Source organism: Vidua chalybeata, chromosome 18 (assembly GCF_026979565.1).
Source record: "Vidua chalybeata isolate OUT-0048 chromosome 18, bVidCha1 merged haplotype, whole genome shotgun sequence".
NCBI classification, from domain to species: Eukaryota; Metazoa; Chordata; class Aves; order Passeriformes; family Viduidae; genus Vidua; species Vidua chalybeata.
In genome coordinates, this window is record NC_071547.1 from 4,014,038 (window position 1) to 4,037,096 (window position 23,059).

The 23,059-nt window shown below is 46.4% G+C and overlaps 1 protein-coding gene across 1 annotated transcript; it reads left to right on the forward strand.

Annotated features, from left to right (window-relative positions):
- Positions 1-213: 213 nt before the first annotated feature.
- PTPN11 (protein tyrosine phosphatase non-receptor type 11) lies at positions 214-20,621 on the forward strand. The gene is made up of 16 exons (XM_053959596.1): positions 214-347; positions 4,619-4,741; positions 5,773-5,967; positions 7,008-7,200; positions 8,269-8,385; positions 8,884-8,997; positions 11,628-11,724; positions 12,236-12,315; positions 12,407-12,565; positions 15,297-15,428; positions 16,482-16,636; positions 17,208-17,275; positions 17,401-17,552; positions 19,644-19,756; positions 19,985-20,086; positions 20,407-20,621. The coding sequence occupies exons 1-15, from the start codon at positions 334-336 to the stop codon at positions 20,052-20,054; spliced, it is 1,782 nt and encodes a 593-aa protein (XP_053815571.1). The 5' UTR covers positions 214-333; the 3' UTR covers positions 20,055-20,086; positions 20,407-20,621.
- Positions 20,622-23,059: the final 2,438 nt, after the last annotated feature.

Consider the following 23,059-nt stretch of genomic DNA (forward strand, 5'->3'; position numbering starts at 1 on the left):
CGCCGCCGCTTAACCCGCGTCCGCTCGGGGCTCGGCCGGCTCCGCGCCCTGCCCCGTGCGCGGGCGAGGCTCCGGTGTCACCGCGCTCCGGTGCCGGGGGTCCCGCAGCCTCCCCCCCGGGCGGGGCGGCGGCGCGGGGCGGGGCGCGGCGCGGGGCGATGACGGCGCGGGCGGTGACGCGGGGCGGGCCGCGCCGCGCTCGCGGGCCCGAGGCCGCCGTTGTTCGCGCTCCCCGCAGCGCCCGAAGGCCGCGGCCCCGCCGGGACCCCCATGTGAGCGGCGGGCGGCGCGGGGGGGCCGGCGCACCGCGACCCGCCGGGGCCACGGGGGAAGATGACATCGCGGAGGTGAGGCGGGAGCGGCGGCCGCGCCGGCGGGGAGGGCGGCGGGCAGGGGCCGCGGCTTGTGGGGCGCCTCCGCGCCCGCTCCCGGGGCTGCGGGGACGCGGCTGCTCCCTGCGGGCGGGCAGGACCCCCGGGAGCCGCCCCGGCAGCGCCCACCGCGCCCCTTCCCGCGGGGATGTCCCGGCTCCCGGAGCCCGCTCCCGTCTGTTCCCGGGGGATGTTCCCCTCCCGCAGCCCCCACCCCGCTCGTTCCCGGGGGATGTCCCCGCTCCCCGCCCGTTCCCAGGGGAACCTCCCGCGGGTGGAGGGATCGGGTGGCTTCGAGTGTCTCGTTGGCGGCCGGAGCTGCCCCGGTGCCCCCGGTTTGGTCACGTCAGTGTCCCCATGGAGCGCCGGAGCCGAGGGATGAATTGTTCGTGTGTGGGACCTGCTCAGTACCGGGGCCCGGGGTTCGTGCTCCATCGAGAGCCAGCGCCGCTGATTTACCGACCCTAAAACACGGCCCAGCTACAAAACGAGTGTTGCTGAGCTCCCCACACCTGCCTTCCTAATCAGTTATCAGCGTTCACTCTAATCTCAAACCCTTGTGGCACCGTTAAAGCGCGACGACAAACAGCCAAACCCATTTCTTGGTTGTAGCTTCTCACTGTCCTTAACGTATTTTGATGTTTGTCTGGTACCCAGTGTCCTTCTGGGCTCAGAGATTTGGGTAAATGTTGGGGTTTGGGGGAATTATTGTCAGAAAAGGGTATAAAAGTATTTATCCTTTTTAACAGATCTGTTCTAAGATTCCCAGACTGGCTTGGGTTGGAAGGGACCATAAAGCTCATCCCATTCCATCCCCTGCCGTGGGCAGGGACACCTTCCACTATCCCAGGCTGCTCCAAGCTCCAGCCTGACCTTGGACACTTCCAGGGATGGGGCAGCCACAATTTCAATTCATTCACCTCTATAAATAATAACAATTAAATTATAATTTCTCCAAGGGTAAGTTGTCCTCTCTTCTTCTGCTCAGGATGGTGAATCTGGAGGAGGTGGTTTCAATCCCATGGCCATTTCTAGTAGGATTTGGGGTTTTTTGAACTATATGGAGGCTTTTTAATCTACGTTGTGTTTTCTGGATGTCCCTGCTCACACTGGGAACAAGTTACCTTTTGGCAGCACTGTGAACTTCCTCCTTGACAGAATAATCCTGTTATTCTGCTCAGAGCTCTAAATTGTAACTTGTGAGGGAGACTGAAAAAAGCTGGGAAATATCAACTGATGAGCCTATAAATAGGAGTAATTAAAGTACCCGTCAGCACATCCCCAGTGCTGTGGCTGTGACAGCTGAGACAGAACTGATTTCATCTCTCCTTTGCTCTTGCAAAGGTGATTAAAAAACCCAATCACTGCATGGAAAATCGTATTGATTTATTTCTTTTGGTTTGGTAAGAGAGAAATGTGCTGGCAGTGTGTGACTTAGGGAGCACAGATCCTGCTGGTCTTTGCTGGACCGTGATAACAAAAAAGGGATGATTGTGGGAAGGGTGGATTTTCCACCGTGGGTGTTTTTTTGGGTTTTTTTTTTTTTTCATCAGAAGCTTCCTTGCTTTGCTGATACCCTCTTGGTTTTGAGCCCCTGCTGTTTCACTGGTTCCTTTCTTACCAACATTTCCACCTTGCTGTGAGCTAATTATGGGCTGGCAGTGGTGTAGTCCAAGCCCCCGAGTGGGAAGTGCTGCGGGAGGGATGGTGAGGAGCCAGTTTGACGAGGGCGTGGGTTTGGGTGACTTCTGTGATTGCATTTACTGCCCTTGGCCGGGGCAGCTCTGCACCTGCTGCCACGGACATGGGCAGGGAAAACAGGATAAAAAGCCCCAAATGCATTCCATCCCTATAAAAGGAAGTGTGAGAGCTGGTCCTGGCTGGGGGGGGTGTCACTGGTGAGCGCTGGCCCTTGGCTGTCCCCTCCCAGTTTGGAAGGGCTGCAGCCCCAAGGTTGGGAGCACAAGGGATGGCAGCACTTCAAGGAGGATCCTCCTCGGGGCCGGAACCGCTGGCAGGGATCACTGACACCCCCATTCTGCTATTTGGGGTGGCTGACAAATGCAGCTTCCTACTCAAAGCCAAAAATACAGAGCTGAGGGAGCAGGAGGACGAGGTGCCAGCAGAGCCAGAGTTACATAAAGTGCAAGAAACCCTCCCAGGTGTAGCTTGGCTTTGCTGCACTTGGCTTTTGGCATCTCGGTGTGGATGTGGGGGAGAGATTTTGGGGTTTGAACCATCTGCTGTGTGTTTAACCTCTCCTTTAAATGCTGGTTAAATTGCAGGTTATTTGTAGTCACCTCTGTACATAAATTATTAATTTTCCTTTGCTGTAACCACTCAAGTACAGCTACTTCCTTAAGGTTCAGGGTGGGATACAGAAGATACTCCACTGGTTGAAGTTTATGGAATGTCAGTATAATAAATCTGGAGAAGCAATCCCAATAATTCCTCCTCTGTCTCTTTAGACATTTTTTGCTATAAACTCCAAAATTTACCACGGTTTCTCTTGAATCCTGTGCATATTTAAAAAGCTTGTGAACTGTTCAAATTATTACTGCACATTTTTTGTGTGGGTTTTTTTTTTTTTTTTTTTTCCTCTTAATGGAAGTAAAATTTTGGGAGTGGAAATGTGGTAAATATATGATCACCTTCTCCAGACAACCTGTTGTAGGCTGAAATGCTGAAATGTTATTTAATGTTCAGTTCATGCCAGGTACTGATGCTTGTGCAGTTTCTTTTGTGAGAACTTTCCTTGATCTTTGAATAATCGTTAGATAAATGTAACATTATTAATTAGTTCATTCCCATTTGCTGTGATAATTTGGAAGTAATTTTGAATGGTTTTTTCCATGTCCTGTGCATAAATTTGGTATTTTCTTTGTTGTTCTTCTGTGAAAGATGGGAACTATTCACTAGATTTTCATGGTGCAAGTAGAATATTATTAACTAGGGGAAAAAAGATTCACAAGAAAATTCACACAATTTACTTCTGAAAAGGCTCCTAATTCCCATTTGAATGACTTGCTAGAGATCTGGATTTTCTAGAATCCTAAAACTCCAGAATATTTCTAAAGAGAATGCTCTGGAGAAGGCTTTGGTGAGAATATTGACAACTTTTCAGTAGAGAAGGAATTGCTGCAACAATTGAAATAATAACCCTAAATTTAGACCTGTGCTCTCATATTTTGCTGATTTAGCAATTTAGCCTGAAATGCTGACTGGATCAGGAAGGATCAGGAATGCTGTTCCATTTTTCTGGATATAACACTTCTCTGTCTCTGTGATGAGCCTGACTGTGGAGTATTTTGGATATATTTTGTTGTACTTTGGAAAACCGTAGAGGTGAACAAAGAGGAGCAGGCTGGGTTCTTTCAGCACACAAGAATGAGGATTTAACTCTAAAAATTAAACGTGATTTTTAACTGCGAAGTGCAAAAGGGACAGAGCTGAGGTTGGGGTGCTCACACCCCCAGTGGTTTATTTTCAGAATTTGCCTTCTAAAATCCTCACCGAGCCCTTTCGTGCAGAACTCCTTCAGGGCTGCAACAAAAATGGGTAAATTCCAGATAAGAGCAGAGGCAGTGGTGACACCGAGTGGCTCCAAATAAGTCTCCAAAGTCAATGCCAGAGGTGGGGACCCGGAGCTGTTGGCCACAGCCCAGCCCCAGCTCTGCCTGGCCTCTGGGATACTCATTGAGGGCAGTTTGTGGGTGGTGAGGATCAATAGGAGATTCCTCTGTGGCTCTATTTAAACGGGGCAGATCCGACCCCGGCTCCACATTCCTGGGAGGAAGAGCAGTGGGGTGTCCACGCGGGGAGTTCCTTCCTGACCCCCTCAGCTGTGCCCCAGACCATGAGGTTTTGTTCAGTTTTTAACCTTCAAAATGTTGTCAAGTGTCACTTTGGATGTTTTGTTTTATTTTTAGGTATTTTTCCTGTTTGTCTTTCAGTTTCTTTGTGTGCTGTGTTTTGCTGGAGTAAGGAAATACCACTTCTGGTCTGTGTTTATGTTGTGTACCTTTGATATCATTTTAATCCAGGCAGTCAGAGTAGGGATAAGTGTAATTCTTAGGCTTACAAAAAGTTGCAATATATAAAGTTGCAATGTGAAACTAATAATGAACAGAAATTTTATTAATTTAGGTGCAAAACTCAGTTTGGAAGCTGTCAGATTGCTCTGTGCGAGTTAGCCCTGAAAACCTGCTGTTTATTTATTAACATTCTTTATTTTTAACCTCTTGTAGATGGTTTCATCCAAATATCACTGGGGTGGAGGCAGAAAACCTGCTGTTAACAAGAGGAGTCGATGGCAGCTTCTTGGCACGGCCCAGCAAAAGTAACCCAGGAGACTTCACACTCTCTGTTAGGTGAGTTTGGCTCTTCCCAGTCTTGCCCCAGGTTGGTAATGATCTTAATTTGCTGCTGTCCTGTGGGGAAAGAGCTGTGGATGAACTCCTTGAAAGAGGTGAAAGAATGCTCTGGTCACTTTTTAGTGTTGTTCACTTTTCCCTGTTCTTTTTCTCCCATTTGCCCTGAAGAGCTCCTCAAATACTTTTACCCAGCTCTAGATTGGAGGGGAGTGAATTCTGATTTTACAGCTGGACAAAATTGCTCAGGGGAAGCAGAAATAGGTTGATAGTCACATTGCTTTTAGCCCTTTACAAATCCATTTGATAACCAACTGGAAGGAGCAGAGGTGTTGGGAATTAGTGATCCAGCAGGAAATCCAGACCCTCCTTGCACAGGAAAAGTCAGCAAGTTTTTAAGGGCAACTGTGGCTTTTTCACCTTCCAAAATAGGCCTTCTGTGACAGTTGTCCCCTGACACTGCGTGGTAGGGATGGGGAAAAGACAGCAAGAGGAAGTAGATAAAGGAAAAGGGAAAAGTGGGATTGGTGATAAGAGTTGTGCTGCTTGGATACTTGTGAGATAACAGGCCTTGTGGCACAGGAGGGGATTCCTGCTAGGAGCTGCTCTTCCTTAATATTAGAGACTGTGGCAGCAGGCAAAGGCAAATGTTTCCTGAGGGAGAGACCTTGGGAGCTGGTGGGAATTCTGGAGAAAGGAGCAAACCCAGCTCCAGAATATTCAGCTCCTCTCATCCTGCACCCTTGTGCTTGTGTGTGGAATTCTGTGTGGCTCTGAGGGGTTTCTGGTGGGGCTCCAGCACAGACTTGCAGGGTTTATGCTGCCTCCAGCACAGGATTGTTCTCCTGTTCTCCCTGGCTGGTGCTCAGAGGAGCAGTAGCTCAGCTCTTCTGCAGTAGCTCCATGCTGGAATTGTGAGTATGGATTTCTCCACCTCAAGCATCACCAAATGTAAAATTGATTGATTGATTGATTGATTGATCAGCTGACTTGGGGAGGGTTTTTTTTTTGTCCTCTCTTTCAAATCTTAGACGAACTGGAGCTGTCACCCACATCAAGATCCAGAACACAGGTGACTACTATGACCTCTACGGGGGAGAGAAGTTTGCCACGCTGGCTGAGCTGGTCCAGTACTACATGGAACACCATGGGCAGCTCAAGGAAAAGAATGGAGATGTCATAGAGCTGAAATATCCCCTCAACTGTGCTGATCCCACCTCAGAAAGGTCAGAGAAGTGGTGGAACCTCAATGTCCTTGTGCTTCTTAATAGATGCTGTGTTTATCCCTCTTCACCCTCAGCCTCCATCTGGGAAAAGAGTGGCCACAACCTTGGATTCATTTCAGGGAGGTTCCTTTCAAAATAGATGAATAAATGTGGTTAAAGGTGAAGCAATCCAAGCCTCAGAACCTGTACCCTTCAGCATTCTTCCTTGGGTGGGACAGGACTGAAAAAGAGGGTATAATTCCCTTTATTTTTACTGGGAGAACGTTTAATTGGAGAAGTTCTCCTGATGCGGTTGCTGCTGCAAGGAATTCCCAGGGATATTTCTGGGCATAACTTTTTGTGCTTTTCCTAGCAGTGGGTAGAAAGCGAAGGCCATACAAATCCTCAGGTTCCTCAAACTCCTGTTTTGAGGAGCGTAGTTAATAAGGAGAATTTGAGACTCTGGATTTGAGGAAATGTCAAGGGTCAGAACTAAGCCAGCAGATACCTGTTTATTCCTAGAAGTGAAAAAAAAAGAGGAAAAATATTCAAACAAGTTCTCTCACTCTTCAGAACGCCTTAACAGAGGTGGGGAGGATAGATGCTTTTATGGCCCTATTTCCTGAAGAACTGAGATTTACTGGGATTTCCTCTCCAGTTCCTAATGGGATAGAAGGGTGTGAAAAGTATGAAGTGTCCACAAGTTTACCAGGAAAATTTCATGAAGGAAGTAAAAGAAGAATGAAGGCTTTGACTGAGGGGGAGGTTGGAGTGTAACCTGGCGTTTATTGGGATTGTTGGGAAGGATCCAAATCAAAGCTTCACTGGAAGCTTGTAGGAAACCCCATGGAAGTGCTTTGAAGTGTTTCTGTCCTCACTGGTGTGCACCTGGACACTTCCAAAGCTTATTTTATTTATTATTTTTACCAGCTGAGGTTTTCCCTAGACCTGGCTGTTGCTGAGTGAACAGAAGGATTCAATTCCATAATAAACACCCGGAGCAAGTGGATTCAGCTGGGATGCTAAGCAGGGTGTCTCCCTCCATGTCACTTCACTTCCAGGTGGTTCCACGGGCATCTCTCTGGGAGAGAAGCTGAGAAACTCTTGACAGAGAAAGGAAAACATGGGAGCTTCCTGGTGAGGGAGAGCCAGAGCCACCCCGGGGACTTTGTCCTTTCCGTGAGGACGGGGGATGACAAAGGAGAGAGCAACGATGGCAAATCCAAAGTGACACACGTCATGATCCACTGCCAGGTAGGAAAAGCAGGGAATCCGTGGCCCAGGAGCTCTGGATACATTCCCCTTTTCCCTGGGGTTGCTGCAGGTCATCCCTTTGTTCAAAATGACTCCTTTGGTGGCATCAAAATCCCAATATTTTTTGGGGACTGCTTGGCTGACTGGCTCCTGTCAGGGCCTTCTGGCTCAAATCACACTTTGCTGTGCTCAGGGAGCCTTTGCAGTCTCCTGGATGGATTCAATCAAAAGAGGAGTGATTGGACAAATGGAGATCTATGCACAGATGTCTCTCTCCTGTCACTTCAGGCAGTTACACCTGATAGATGATCAACAGTCTGTGAAAACGAGTGTTCACTCCAAGGAATGCCCTGAAATCTAAATCTTCTATTTAGTATAAGGTAGTTCTTCACTGAAATATTATTAAATTACAGTTTTGATATTTCATCTATCTCCATGGGCTGCTATTTTAAAAATAATCATAAATTAAAAAAAGAATATGGATTTTTCTTATTCTCTTTTACTTCTGTTGTGCCCAAAGACAGTGCAATAACTAAATTGTATAAAAACACCTAAAATGCAGTAACAGAAGTAGTTTGGAGGTAGAAATGACCCACCAGGACTGTAAATGCTGAATTATCAGAATATGCATATTTTTTTTCAAGAAAACCTCCCTAATTTGCAGTTAGCATTTATGTCTTTGAGGAAAATAATTTGGCATTTGCTTCCTTAAAATTGGGATGCTGCCAGGCAGTACCAGCTTTTCAGGACCCAATTATACACTTAGTTTTGGAAATCAATTCAAATCCCTAATTCCTGAATTCTCATCCTGTAGCTCCAGAGCTGCCTGAACCCTGTTTCAGAAAAAAGCAGATAAACTGATTTTCAATGAGATGGCAAAAAAAAGGGGATGTCCTGCAGCGTGCCTGTGTTTCTATTTGTTAAACTTCTATCCTTTAGCAGAAGGATTTCAGTAGAGTCTTCTACACATAATTTTGGAGGTTATTTCTGATGCAAGGCACAGCCTAGAGGTGCTGTGGCTGTGGTGGTGGGCAGTGCATTTATTCTGAGGAGCATTTGTCTTGTCAGGATCTCAAATACGACGTTGGTGGAGGGGAGAAGTTTGACTCTCTGACAGATCTGGTGGAGCATTACAAGAAGAACCCCATGGTGGAGACTTTGGGCACTGTGTTGCAGCTCAAACAGGTGAGCAGGACAGGCCACCCCTGAGCTTTGCCATCTCCAGGATATGTTGTTGAAATGCAGCTTTTCCATACGTTCTGCAAGACTTTTTTCTTTTCTGAGGCAAAAAAAAAAAAAAATGAGGAGTTAAACTTCATGAAATGGATGAAAAAGTCATTTCAATGGGAACAATTTTTGTTAGGCTTGTGAAGGGATAGAGTGTTGTCTCTGATGTGCAGAATTTCCTGGTGTCATCTTGGTCTGGAAGAATTGCAGGGCACGTGCAGAAATGAGACAATTTAATGCATTAAATAAAACCAGTGAGGCTTTAAAAGCAACTTTGCACCGTCCCCTTCCTCACTGCCCTTTGCTTGAATTCCAAAACCCTGACACCCAAAAAGATGCCTGGATCCCAAAATCCCCATTAAAATATCCTCACCTTAGGGGATTTGTGCTTGAATTGTCTTTCCATGGCTGTTCTTTGCTAACCCTGTGCTGTCTGGGCTCTGCTGTGTCCCCCAGCCCCTGAACACCACCCGGATTAACGCTGCCGAGATCGAGAGCCGAGTCAGGGAGCTCAGCAAACTGGCAGAGACCACGGATAAGGTCAAGCAGGGCTTCTGGGAAGAGTTTGAGGTAATTCCTTACATTCCAAGGGGTGTGTTTCCAGTGTTTCCTCCAGTGTTCACTCTCACACTGCCAAAGCCACGTTGGGTTCTGCCTTCCTGGCGTTTCCTCCTCTCCGTCACTTCAGATCCCTGGTTTTGCTCCCATCTCCAGGGCTTTGCCAGCTCCTCTCTTGTGGCTTGAAATATTTGCCTTTTTTCCCTGATTCTCAGAGCGCTTTTTATCCAGGATATCCTCCTGGATATCTTTCCCACTTTGAGGGAGCCTCCTGTGTTTGTCCCACCAGGACAATCCTTCCAATTCCTTCTGCTCTTTGGGAAGTTGGGAACCATTTCTTTAGGGAAGCTTCCATTTCTCAGTCCATCCATTGCCCTTGTCCTTGTGGCATTTTGATGCTCGTTTTTTGGGGATCTTAAAGCCATTGGGAAGTGGCAGAAAGCTCTGGGATGAAACAACATGGATTATATGCATTCCTTGGACTTCTGGAGGTTTATTTTTGGTTTGTTTTGGTGTTTCATTTCTCTCTGCAGGCAAAATTCCAATTTTCTTCCAGAAAGAGTGTGTAGGGACAGGATAGGGAGAGCAGCTTCAAACTAGAAGAGGTTTAGATGGGATATTGGGAAGAAATCCTTCCAGAATTTGGAAGAAGCTCTTCCCAGAGAAGCTGTGGGTGCCCCATCCCTGGAAGTGTTAAAGGCCAGATTGGCTGGGGCTTGGAGCAGCCTGGGATAGTGGAATGATTTGGGTGTGAGGGACCTTAAATCCCATCCTACCCACCCCCTGCCACGGGCAGGGACACCTTCCCCTATCCCAGGTTGCTCCAAGCCCCATCCAGCCTGGTCTGGAACACTCCAGGCTGGATATAATGGACTGGTTTATACCTCACACACACAAAAGCACCAGTGGAGTCTGGAATTCCACCAGCAGATGGCAACAGGAAACTGGGAAGTGCTCAGGTTGCTCTAGAGAGGTTGGTTTGAGAAACGTCCTGAATAGTGATGGATTTGCAAAGTGACCATCCTTGGAGAAACCCTCTTTGATCAGAAATATCCTTTAGCTAAATGTACTGTCCAGTGTGCTCTGATTATTGCCAGGAGAAGGAGAATTAATCCATGAAAAGTGAAGGAATTAGCACAGAGGTGTGTGAGGGGAATATCAGATGGTGAGGTGATGGCACTGGGACGTGATAAAATGAAGATTAAGCCTTCTCCTTTCTCTTTCCAGAGAGAGGAGACAGTCCTTGATCCAGGGCTGCTGAATGGTCAGAATGGCCAGAATTCCATCTGGAGAGGGAAGGAAGTCAGCAGAGGTCGTGTGTGTGGGAAGGGATTGTTGGTTTGGCAAAATATAACTGAGCTATTAATTCACAGTTCTTTCCTGACCTCTGCTACACGTTGAAGAAATCTTTCTTGGAGTGGATTTCTCAGTGTTTTCCTTACAGAAGGAAAAGTCTAGCAGGAAAAGCAAATAAATGAAGGATTTTACCTGTGGGACATGGCACTTCTTTTTTCCCTTTGCTGCTGTCAGTGAGGTCAGCACTAACCTTTATTTTTTTGGGAATGAAGCCCTCTCCTAGCAGTTTTAGTGCCCTGCTTTTCCATTCCCCTCAGGGAAGCTCCAGCTGTCCCCCATGGTGGCAGGAGGGGGGAACACACTCCAGGCTGTCCATGGATCCCTGTCTGTGCTGTTCAGGAGCTGCCAGCCCAGATGGTGAATTTAAATTACTTGTCTCCAGGCAGGAATGAGCCTCTTGTCCCAGGAACCACCAGACAGGAATGTTGACAGCCCTTGTAATGTTTTTCCTTCTGAACAATGGTTATTTCTGAGCTTAGTGCTGGGATGTTGTAGGGAAGTGGAGGAGGATATTCAGATTTATGGTTGTGTTGTTCCAGCTCTGAATGGGCTTGTTGGGAGTCGCTGCTGCTCGTGGATCTCTCCTCAGGGATGCTCCAAGCAATGATAATTAACTCTAGGAAGGAAAGCAATGATAATTAACTCTAGGAAGGAAGATGTGGTTTCCACACACATTTAATTGCTCCAATTCTTTAACTTGCTGGGAAAGTTTAGCTCTCAGTCCTTTGGCCTGGAATTCCACAGGCAATGCTTTGGGGGCTGTTTTCTGTCCTTTGTCACAAGCTTGAAACTTTGCATGTCTTCTTTTGCTTTCCCTGGCTTTAGGATCAGCCTGATTATCCAAGGTCATTAAGTGAGGGAGTATCAGACAGACAGGGGTGAGCAAATGTGCCAGTTAAACAACAGCAAGAGTCTGGAGGGGTGGGATTGATGAGGGGAGAAGCTTCCAAAACATGGGTGTTCCTTTCAGTGGAGCCAGAAGTGCTTTGGGGATGACAACTTGGAGCAAAGCATTGGGATCCTGGTGCCTCCAGCTCCAGGGAGCTTTGGGAGTGGGGAGATTTGCCATAAATATCCTGGGCTGTGCAAGTATTGACTTGCTGCTGTCCCTGGGACATTGTGTTCCAGAAATCCACACTCCAGGTTGTTCCTTCACTTGGAAAATTGATGGATAACCCATTTGGAGTCACCTCTCCTCCCTTTTCTCTGGGAGAAGGGATTGCTGTGAGCATGGACCAGTCCATGCTGCTGTTTTTGAGCCCCCCCTGTCTGTGCTTTCCCCTCAGACCTTGCAGCAACAGGAATGCAAACTCCTCTACAGCCGTAAGGAAGGGCAGCGCCAGGAAAACAAGAACAAAAATAGATACAAAAACATTTTACCCTGTAAGTATTGACCCTTCATTGCCATTTAATGTTACTCTGGTTTATTTTCCTCATTAATACAAGGTTAATTAAGTACACTGGCCTTTGGCTTCTCTTTAATGATAATTTCCCCTCTTATCAGGATTATCCCGTGATTTCCAATTTGGCTTCACACATTTGCACTTTGTAGATATTTGTAATATTGGTTTTTATCTTCAGCTTTCATTTAAAAGCCTCATATCCCTCAACTCAACAGGCTGGAATAGTTACATTTAAGAGGATTAATTTGGGGGACAGAACTGCAACATGCAAGTGCCAAGGCTTTGCCTTGACTTAGTGTTTGTGCTCCTGAATTCCCAGGCCATGGACATGTTTTGGTCCAGCTGGTCACAGCCACTTGTTTAAAGGAAGCAAAAGAGGCAATTTGGAATATTCTGATCACTTATTTACTAAGATTGACAATTAATTAACAGCTTTTATGTGGTCACAACTGTACAATGCAAGTGCTTGACATGCATGTGTATTTTTGCAGTTGATCACACCAGAGTTGTTCTCCACGATGGTGATCCCAATGAACCTGTTTCAGACTATATCAATGCTAATATAATTATGGTGAGTGTATTCCCACCTCCTCCCCCCTAAATCCAACAGAATCTTGTCACACACAGTTTGTTGAATTGCTGGTTTTTTTCCCCCCCTCTAGCCTGAGTTTGAAACCAAGTGCAACAACTCAAAGCCAAAAAAAAGTTACATTGCTACCCAAGGCTGCCTGCAGAACACGGTGAATGATTTCTGGAGGATGGTGTTCCAGGAGAATTCCCGAGTTATTGTCATGACCACGAAAGAAGTGGAAAGAGGAAAGGTAAAACCAGACTCCAGCTGGCTTTGGGAAAGGTCCTGACATTTGAGTACAAGTAGGAACTGGGATAAATTTGATTTATGGCTGGAATCTGGTGTGGCACAGGATTCCTTGGAGCTCTTGAAGGTGCTGAGTGTCCTTTTTTATCGGTGCCTGTGGGAATTTGGGATAGATTCCTGTCACATCAAACCTCCCTTTCTTAAGGTTTGCCTGCTGAAATTTTAGCTGCTCAATGTGAATCTCTGTATTTCCAACTTAGGGAGGGAAGCACTGGGATGGGAGATGTGGCCAAGCAGGAATTCTGGGTGCTGGAAGGGAAAAATTCCCTGCTCCTGCAGCAAAAGTCTTGGCTTTTATTTTAGCTCATCAAGCCTGCATGGACCTCCCTAAAAAAGCAGAATTATGGGATTTTATTATTACAAGACTGAACATAGAGATATTGTTTCTTAGCTGGCAGGATTTGATGCTCTCAAAGAGGAATTTTCTTTGCCATGGTGTATCCCAAAATTCTGGTCTTGCTCCCTGGCCTCTGGCAAACCTGGGGATATTTTAATTTGTTTCTGGTTTCTAATGACACAAGGCAGGAAAGACTAGGAATAGTTAAACATTGATATCCTGGCAACAGCCACACACAGCTTCCTGGGGATTGTAAGGATTTATCTTTGGAATTTGTTGCTTCTGATCTTTTTTCTGTTTGATAAATACTGTCTGTTCTCTCTGCTTTTCTTTTTGAGTTTCTCTGCTTCTTCCACGCACTATTGTCCACGTTTTTACCTTCTTCCATATTCTCATTATCTGTTCCTGAACAGAAAGCTGTTGCCTTTTTAGGGGAGCATCACTTGTGGAAAAAATCAAGCTAAAAACTGAAGTTTTTGTGTGAGTGACTGATGATTGTAGGGGTTCCTCACCCCCAGGGACTTTGTGTGTGTGGGCTGAAGACAAACAGCACAAGATTTTACAGGATTCTCTCCCTAATTGAGGTGTCAAAGCTGCCACTGGTGCTGTTTGTTGGAGCCATTAGACTTTGTCTTGTGCATTTTTGTTTTTAGTCTTTGACTTTGTCTTGTGGATCTTTTTTTAGTCTTTGTAAAGTTCTGCCACTCCATCACCCTGATAAAGGGACAGGATTTGTGTTTCCTTCCTGAGAATTCACTGACAGAGGGAGAAGCTCCCCCTTCCCAGTGATAATCTTTGTTTTGGAAGAGGAGAAATCAATTACAGAGTCGACTTGAATACACCTTTCTTCCTTCAAGTTATTTATTATTGTTTTAAAAACCTCCTGAATGGCCTCTGCTCATCTGCAGTTTCTCCATTATTCCTCCCAAAGTTTGCTCAGCCCTTTTGCTGGAGAAAACACTTTAATTCATCAGTGCTGCATTGCTTGTTCTTTCTGTACCCTTGATTGTTGTTGTGGTGCTTATTCACTTCTTAAAGAATTGCAAATACCAGTCCTGATATCAAATCAAAGCTTTTTTATCTCAGGCCAAGCTGTTTGCAGGAAGGAGAGAACCCTTTGCAGCAGAGCTGCCTCCAAGAGCTCATAGCCTGAGGAAGGGAGGAGCTGTGGAACATCCCAGCCCTGCTTCGAGTCCTGGATGTGCTTTAAAGTGCAGAACCAGCAAATCCTTAGAAATTAAAAGGAGTTCTGGGCTTTTGGAGGCAGTTCAGCAACCCTTCCAGCAGAGTAAAGCTTATTTTAACATCACGTTGCTGTTCAGACTTGCTCTGCTCAGAGCTCTGCATTGAAAACTGCAAGTTATTTCTGCTGGCACCCCCCAAAATCAGTGTATTTGCTTCAGTTTCAGAGTATTTGCTTCACTTTCTCCCCTTGTGACAGGGAAAGAAGGGCAAAAATAGCAGAAAAGCATCTTGTTGCCTGTGTGGACATGTGTTCAGCCATCTTCCTCTGCCTTGGGCTGGCAGAAGGCACTTCCCTGTGCCATGTTTTTTCTTGAATATTCAGAATAACTGCAAATAGACCCTATTGCTCTGTAGGGCTTGGTGTTTGGTCTGTGTTTGCTCTTGCTAGGAGCTGCTCCTACAGGAATTTCTGCTTTGATGCTGCATTCCCAGGAGTTGCTGGTTCCTGACCTGTCACAGGAGCCAAATCCAAGTGCTGATAGGTGAATCTATTCCTCAGTGGATGGAATTTATCCCTGGGCAAAGATAAACTTGGTGGAGGAGCAGCACACCAAAAACTCTGCATTTTAGAACCTACAGACCCATCAACTGCTGCCTTTGCAGGAGCCTGAACCCACTTTGGTGATGGAAACAGAGCTGTGTCAGCCCTTCCTGCTGCAAGCCATGGAAAAGCAAGCATCCAAGTTTTATTTCCACTGGAAATTATTTATACCTTTGATCTTTCTTCTTTTGCAGCCTGTAGGGTTTGGGCTGTGGAGTTGAATTCTGGTGGAATTCTGTATTTTGAGACCTGTGACAGGGGGTACAAAAAGCAGGATTTTAATCTCCAGCTTTTGGAAATATCCAGGCAAAAAATATCCTAAAAGGTGCTAAGAGGAGAGGTGGCCTGTACCTGTCTGAAATCATCCAGTGGTTGTTACAGAGAGGAGAAACTTCCCATTAAAATGATCTTTACCTCATCAGCTGTGAACTCTGAAATAAAAGCTTCAGGGTTGAGTTCACCAGTTTGCAAAGCAGCCTTTTTTTTTCCTGCCTGATCACTCCTTTTCTTTTTATATATATATTTTTTTTTTTATATTTTGAAATCTTACAGAGTAAGTGTGTCAAGTACTGGCCAGATGAATATTCCCTGAAGGAGTACGGAGTGATGCGTGTCCGGAATGTGAAGGAGAGTGCAGCACACGATTACACCCTGAGAGAGCTGAAACTTTCCAAAGTTGGCCAGGTGAGTACAAGAGGAACTCTGTCCTTTTAGCTCAGCTTGTGGATCACCCAAGGAAAAATGGCAGGATTAGCCCATTTCTCTGGAATCAATAAAAGCACTCGGGGATGAAGAAATGGAGCCCTGCCTTTCTTTGAAGCTCCACGTTCAGTTCCATCCATCTTTCTCTTTGCCCTTGGGATAATTGAAGATTCTCCTACCTAAGCAGCTTTTGGCAGGAGAGGAACTGCTGCAGAGCTTGCAGGGGATCTGGGAGGAGGGATAATGCTTTTAACTTTTTTAAACATCCAGCCAAGCATTTGCTCCCTTATGGAAATGGTTGCATTGAAAGGAAAAGTTGTGTGTTGGGTCTAGGGTGTGGGAAGTTCACTTAAGGGAAGGGGTGAAAAGGTGAGAAAACAATGTGGAAATGGCACTTCCTGTCAAGGAACAGTTTGGATCAGGGAGGGGAAGCAAACCAGGGGAATTGGGGATAGGTTCCTGTCACATCAAGCCTCCCTTTCTTAAGGTTTGCCTGCTGAAATTTTAGCTGCTCAATGTGAATCTCTGTATTTCCAACTTAGGGGAAAAGGCACTGGGATGGGAGATGTGGCCAAGCAGGAATTCTGGGTGCTTGAAGGGAAAAATTCCCTGCTCCTGCAGCAAAAGTCTTGGCTTTTATTTTAGCTCATCAAGCTTGGACCTCCCTAAAAAAGCAGAATTGTGGGATTTTATTATTACAAGACTGAACATAGAAGTGTTGTTTCTTAGCTGGCAGGATTTGATGCTCTCAAAGAGGAATTTTCTTTGCCATGGTGTATCCCAAAAATCTCCACTTACCTTTGGAGTACAGGAATCTTGTCTTGCTCCCTGGCCTCTGGCAAACCTGGGGATATTTTAATTTGGGGGATTTAGTCCCTGATGTGCCAGGCCAGGAAGTGCCCTGGCTTGTTCCCTCCTTTAGGAATTGTGGAGCTCAGGTTGGGTTTGGGCCATTCCCCTTGCCCATCAGACCCAGGTGTGCCCCACGAGGAGCTGGGCTTGGAGCAGCAGGGTTTGTGTCCATGTTTCCTGCAGGGGAACACGGAGAGGACGGTGTGGCAGTACCACTTCCGGACCTGGCCCGACCACGGCGTCCCCAGCGATCCCGGCGGTGTCCTGGATTTCCTGGAGGAGGTGCACCACAAGCAGGAGAGCATCCCTGATGCAGGACCTGTCGTGGTCCACTGCAGGTGAGGCTCCTGCTCCTCCTCCTTTTGGCCCAGGGAGCTGAGACCTTTTTATAAAGGACAACTTTCCCTGGGACTTGCTCAGAATTCCCTGTTTTCTGTCTGTACAATGTCACATTCTGGGTGGTCCCCTTGGGAAGGGATTTCAGAGTGTGAACCTTTGTATAAATGAAAATTTCTGCTGTTGGATGAGAAGATGGGACCAGTCCTGGCTGGAACATTTCAAGTGCAGGATCATGGGAATTCTGGCATCTCATCCCACCTGTAAGGGCTCTGTCCTTTTTGGGTGTTCTCAGCTTGTAAATGAGATGCTTTTTAGGCAAGGAAATGTTAGATCTGACCTTGCAGTTTTTTTCTGATTCGGGGGTGTTTATAAACACTGAGGGACAGAAGTGCTGATTTCTGTTCCTTCCCTGAGGTCTCTGATTTGACTCTGGCTGTAATTTGGAAGCCCTTGGCTATAATTTGGAAGCCTCCTGTCTCCTAATGTCAGAATTCCTTTGGCTGGGGTTTTGGTGTGCATTCAGAAAGAGCAAAACAATGAAATTCCCTTTTTTTTCCCCTCTTCTTCCAGTGCTGGGATTGGACGAACAGGAACTTTCATTGTCATTGACATCCTCATCGACATCATCCGAGAGAAAGGTACCTTTAACCCTTTGATTTCCCTGCCTGGATCCACCCCAGGAATGCTGATGGGAGGATTCGGGTGAGCTCCACCCTCACCGTGGTTCTCTTCCTGCTCTTCCCAATGCCGTGGATGTCCCCAGGGGTGGACTGTGACATCGATGTCCCCAAGACCATCCAGATGGTGAGGTCCCAGCGCTCAGGGATGGTGCAGACAGAGGCCCAGTACAGGTTCATTTACATGGCAGTGCAGCACTACATCGAGACCCTCCAGCGCAGGATCGAGGAGGAGCAGGTGGGTCCATCCCAAATATCCACCAGGAACGTGGCAGGATCCCAGCAGGGAGCAGCATTGCTGGGGATTTGTGGGGGGATTGTGTTGTGGGGAGGCTGGGTCTGCAGGTGTGATCTGTCTCCTGTGTTTCAGTTCATTGTGCTTAAGAATTAATTAAATGGTTAGGTGGAATCCTCTCCTTAAAATGTCAGGTGGAATCCTCTCCTTACATTATTGGGTGGAATCCTCTCCTTAAATTATCAGGTGAAATCTTCTTAAAACATTATGTGGAATCGTCTCCCTAAATTGTCAAGTGGAATTCTCTCCTTAAATTAAGTGGAATCCTCTCCTTAAATTAAGTGGAATCTTCTCCATAATTATCAGGTAGAATCGTCTCCTTACATTATTGTGTGCATTCCTGTCCTTAAATTACTAAGTGGAATTTTCTCTTTCAAATATTAGGTGGAATTCCCTCCTTAATTTAAGTGGAATTCTCTCCTACCCTCCCTGTCCCCAGCCCTGCCCCCAGATCTCAAATTTCCTTCCTGTTATCAAATTTCCTGTGGAGGAAGAATAAAAGATAAAGGTCTGTTAATTAAAGCAGAACCTTGTGCTTTTTGTGTTTTAAAGAGATTTCAAAGCTTGTTCCCTGCATTCCTCAAAGGGGAAAATCAAATGCTGATCACTCCAATTCCCATTTTGGGAGTTTATTGGTAGGAAATGAGTTTTTTGGAATGGAAAATGAAAGGGTGAGTGTGGTGATCCAACAAAAAGCACTTCCAGGAGTGTGGTGGGATCAGAAAAGTTTGGGAATAAGTGGTGACAACCACAAAGATCTTCCCCTGCCCCTTCCTGTTCAGGGAATTCCTTGCACTCCACTTCTGGGGGGGTTTTACAGCAGTTTCCTGGTTTTGTGATAAAGAACTGATGTTTTCTCCCTGTCCCTGCTGCTCCCTGCCCTGACCTCAGAGCAGCTGGGATTTGTACCTTTTGCTTTCTATGCTAATTAGTCCATATTTTTGCTCTTTTTAGTATCTTTTTCCCTGCTGGGGACTTTCCAGCATGTACTGAGTTAGTTCCTCTTTTATCAGCTGGCTCTTACAAAATGTCCTTGTGGTCCACCCCACAAATTCTGCATTCCACGTGCCCACCAATCCAATCTTTGTCTCCCAGACTTTGTTCAATGAAGCAAATCCAGGTTTGCTGAATAAAACTTTTCCCAAGCTGTGTTCCCACAAACTGCTCGGGACAGCTTTGTCATAAATGCTGGCTAAGAGTGATTTAAGAATCACCAGAAGCACCAGAACGAGCTGAGGGAGTTTTTGGAGACCATCCTGGAAAAGCTTCAATCCCAGAAATGTTCTTAGTGGGAATTCAGGAGCCTGAACTCCCCAGAGGCTCTGTCAGCCTCTGCTGTGAGATTGGGTCAGCCCTCAGGACTTGTTGCAGCATTAAAAAACCCCAAATACACCCACACCCCCTCCCCAAACCCCAATTCTCTGCAAAACTTCGATTTCTCCATTGTAGGTTTCAGTGTTTCCAGGCATTGTGAATGCCTGGAAAAAGGAAAAATCCATCTCCTGTTTCTTTCCCGGCGTGGTTCCCTGGCAGGGTCTGGAGCTGGGTGCCAGCACAATTGGCTGCAGCCTGGAGCATATGTGCAGAATCCAAATAACAGCTTGGCTGCTTTTTATATCAAACCTAATGGGCTCAGATATTATTTTATTAGAGCTCCTACAAACAACGGTGTCGCTCCGTTGGCCCCAGCTCCGAGCTGGAAATAAGGTCAGTGGGAAGCCCACTGGCTGCTCAAGAATGAAATGGGGAGTTTTTCTGCCAAGGAGATGAGGATTGAGTACATTCAGAGGGTTGGTGAGTTCTGCTGGAGATGGTGGGATGGGGGAAAATGGGGATTTTCAGGTTTGGTCTCACCAACAGCTGGAGCCAAGCTTTAGGTGTGCTCAGTGTTCACGGCAGGACTGAGCTCTCTCCTCACAGACAAACCTAAAAACACCCATGGGTATCTCCTCTTGGAACTGCTGCACTGTCTCAGTGATTGCTTGCTGGGATTAACCCCCAACCTGGCTTCTTGTTGTGTGTTTTGCTTCACAGAAGAGCAAGAGGAAAGGTCACGAGTACACAAACATTAAATATTCGTTATCGGACCAGACGAGCGGGGATCAGAGCCCTCTCCCCCCCTGCACCCCAACCCCAACGTGTCCAGAGTAAGTTCAGTCCTGCCCTCAGTTTTTGAGCTGTTCTGTCTCATCTTCAGAGACCTCAAACGAGGCTGAGTTAGCCCAGAACTTGCCCTGTTATCGTGGGCTTTCCTCTGAAAATAAATCAAGTCAAATAAATTGTCCCTGAATTATGTGGTGTGTGTATAATAGGATTTTTTTTTTATTTGGTCACAAATGAGATTGGTGAGACTCTAAATCCTGATTTCATTTCAGAATGAGAGAAGATAGTGCTAGAGTATATGAAAATGTGGGGCTGATGCAGCAGCAGAAGAGTTTCAGATGAGAAGATGTTCAGAGCCTTCCAGGCCAAGGCAGGTGTGTATGGCCAGAGGAGGGGCTGTGTCCAGCCTGGCTTGGGAGAAAATGTACCAGGAATGCCCAAAATGCTTGGAATTGATCCCCTTAGGGTGCCTGAGTTCCAAAAGCCAATTTAAATTTAATTTTAATGACCTTTATACACAATCTCACCTTTTTTCTGCCAAAGCACCCACACAGTTTCTAAGCCAGGGTTGAGACTTTGGGTTGAGTTTAAGCTTTTTTGAGTCAAAACTGAGCACTTCTCAGTACAATGCCTGAATAAGAAATAACTTCTGGGGTTTTTTCCTCAATAATTCTTCTTTTTTTTCCTTTCCCAGACATGAAAATGGTTTTTAAAAAGGTCAAGAAAGAGATGGAAGAAGCTTCACGTGAGCAGTGAACTCTGAGGGCTTGGTACCTTTTTATTTACGGTTTTAATCCTTCAGTAGGCAAAACTTCAGAGCATCTAAAGATTGTTTTTATCTCTTCTCTCCAATTTCCAATTGCTCGTTTTCCAAATAAAAGGAAATCCTTTCTACAAGGTAGACAATTACTTTGTAGAGTCAGTTTTGAATCCTGCAAACTGTTGGACTGTCATCCATTTGTTTTTTTAAATAGTATTTTGGTTTCACAGTATGGCTGTTAGTGGGGTTTGTTTGTTTTTTTTTTTTTTTTTTCCTTATTTGAGCAGTTGTGGGGTTTCTGGGGGGCACTGGGTGGGGGGGTGGGTGGTGGGAGAGCAATGCCATGGATAAATCCGTGACATGAAATGTAAAATACTGATGGGAACAATGTGGATTGTTGGAAAACAGTGGATCACCAGCGTGAATAGAACCAAGTGCATGATCAAGTTAGTCCTGATACATTTCAAACTCAGACTGAGCTTCCTGGGGTGAGCAGTTCTTGAGATGAAGGTGCTTTTTTTGTGATAATTGGTGGCTTTGATTCCAATTTTGCTGTGTGGCTGGATGGGCTATTTTGGAGGAATTTATGCAAAGTTGCTTTTACATCAAACAAAGTTTCTTTTCTGTGATCTGTGCCCAGAATAGGAATTCCTTGTGTCCTTCAGGAGACTCAGTGACCTGGGGGTGGTTTGTGAGGACACTCTGTGGTGACTTTGTGCTCAGTTAAATGAGACTGAGCTGGTAGAATTCAGGTATTAATTAAGAAGTTGCAGGATGTTATTAAACCCAGTGAAACCAGTAACCCACTGCTGGTGTCAGGGAGCCCTCCTGCCCTCGTGCTGGGGAAATGGAAGCTGTGGAGGAGCCTCCTGGATTTTTAGGGAAGGAGGAATCCCAGGATCCCTGGTGGGACAGGAGCAGCGAGGCCACACCAGGGGCACTGTCCCACCCCAAGTGCCTTTGGGAGCTGCCTGGACCTTCCTGTCCCAGTGCATGGAAAACCACCTGGAACCACCTGTCAGGGAGACAAAGCCTCTTCCAGACACTCCCCAGGGAAGATCTGGTGAGCTTCCATTCAATTCCTTCCCCTGGCCCTGTCCTGGACCAGCAGCTCCCCTTGGAGCTGTGGATGGCAGGACCAGGCCCAAGGAGTGGAGCCTGGTGTCTCCCCAGCTCCTTGTCCCTGGTTTTGGGGACATTCTGGGACTTGAGTGGTGTTGAGGAGTGATTCCCATCCCCACACAGGATGCCTGACCTTCCTGTGTTGTTGGAATGGGGTTATTGGCCTTCCTGGTGGAATTCTGCTGGAGCCTGGAATGTAATTAATGCAGCTTTGTCAGAGGTGGAGATGCCATCACCTGGTCCTGAGCGCTTTGCAAATTCCAATATTTGAGCAGTTTGTTTGGACTGAATGAAGGTGCTTCATTAATGTTAAGCAGAATTTTGTTCCTTGGCCTCTTGTCCTTTTTGTCTTTCGGGGCTTTGGGACTTGATTTTTTTGGAACTCCTGTCACCAGCACACCATAAATGTGCTTGACTGTCACAGCCTTATGCTCTAGCCCTGAATCCTTGTGCCCTTCCTAGATTGGAATAGATGATGAGGAGAGGGAAATGTGGTGATTTGGAAGTGAGATTCCTGTTCTCCATCCCCTGCCAGCCTGTCCCTATTCCCAGCTCCCTCCTGCTGAACAGGGATCACTTGGAAGTGTTGACATTTGCATGGAGTAATTAAATATTTGCCTCTAACTCTGTGCAGAGTCAAATTCTGCACTTCAGAGGTTGGAGCAAGGTGGGGACACACCCAGGTGGGGTTTGGAACTGCTCTGCTCCAAACTGGGAAGTCAGAGGGGAAAAGTCAGGAGAAAGGAGGGAAGGATCCTGAGGGAATCTCAGCTCTCTGCACTCAGCTCATGTGAAGTGTCTTAAAAGCTGGACCTGTGTAAGCAGCAATCAGCACAATGTTGCCTTCCAAATTTTATTTGGATCTGTTCTCCTTGGGAGCAGGGAGTTCTTGCTGCAGAATGTGTGGGAATCCTGGGGAGCACATGGTGGGGGAATGTCAGTGAGGGGGGAGCAGGATCTGAAAGATTGTGACTAAAGGAGTAAATTCTCCTTTCTGAACTGGTGTTGGGCACCAAAGGGGAGCCCCTGCACCCTAAAATCTGTCACCAGAGACAGGGAGGGTTCTTAAAGCATTTCCTGCATTAATTCCAGCAAATAACTTTGGGGTTCTGACAGATGAAGCAACAAAGAGAAACATGCTTTGGTTCAGGGGAGATCAGTGGATGTGATTCAGGGATTCCCAGGTTTAGGGAATTCAGCTGGAAGCAGTGCTGGCTGAGCTTGTTCTGGAGCAGGGATGGAGAAGGGATCCCAGGGTTCTCTTGGAGAAGCCTTTGTCCCACGAGGGAAATTTACCCCAACTCCCAAGGCACAATGATTGATGCCAGTGTGAATTTGCTGCAGACTTCATTTACTGAATGTTGTAGAGAAATACACTTTAATTTCAGCTAACTCCTGTTAGGCCTGATTGGTTCTATTAATCCTGACCAAACTTTCCTTTTTTCCTCCTAAAAGATGTGTTTGA

Bases quoted from the DNA above. Each gene is read 5' to 3' on its own strand.
- PTPN11 (XM_053959596.1), top strand. The intron at 4,742-5,772 runs GTGAGTTTGGCT...TTCAAATCTTAG, and splicing joins GACTTCACACTCTCTGTTAG to ACGAACTGGAGCTGTCACCC. The intron at 17,276-17,400 runs GTACCTTTAACC...GGATGTCCCCAG, and splicing joins CGACATCATCCGAGAGAAAG to GGGTGGACTGTGACATCGAT.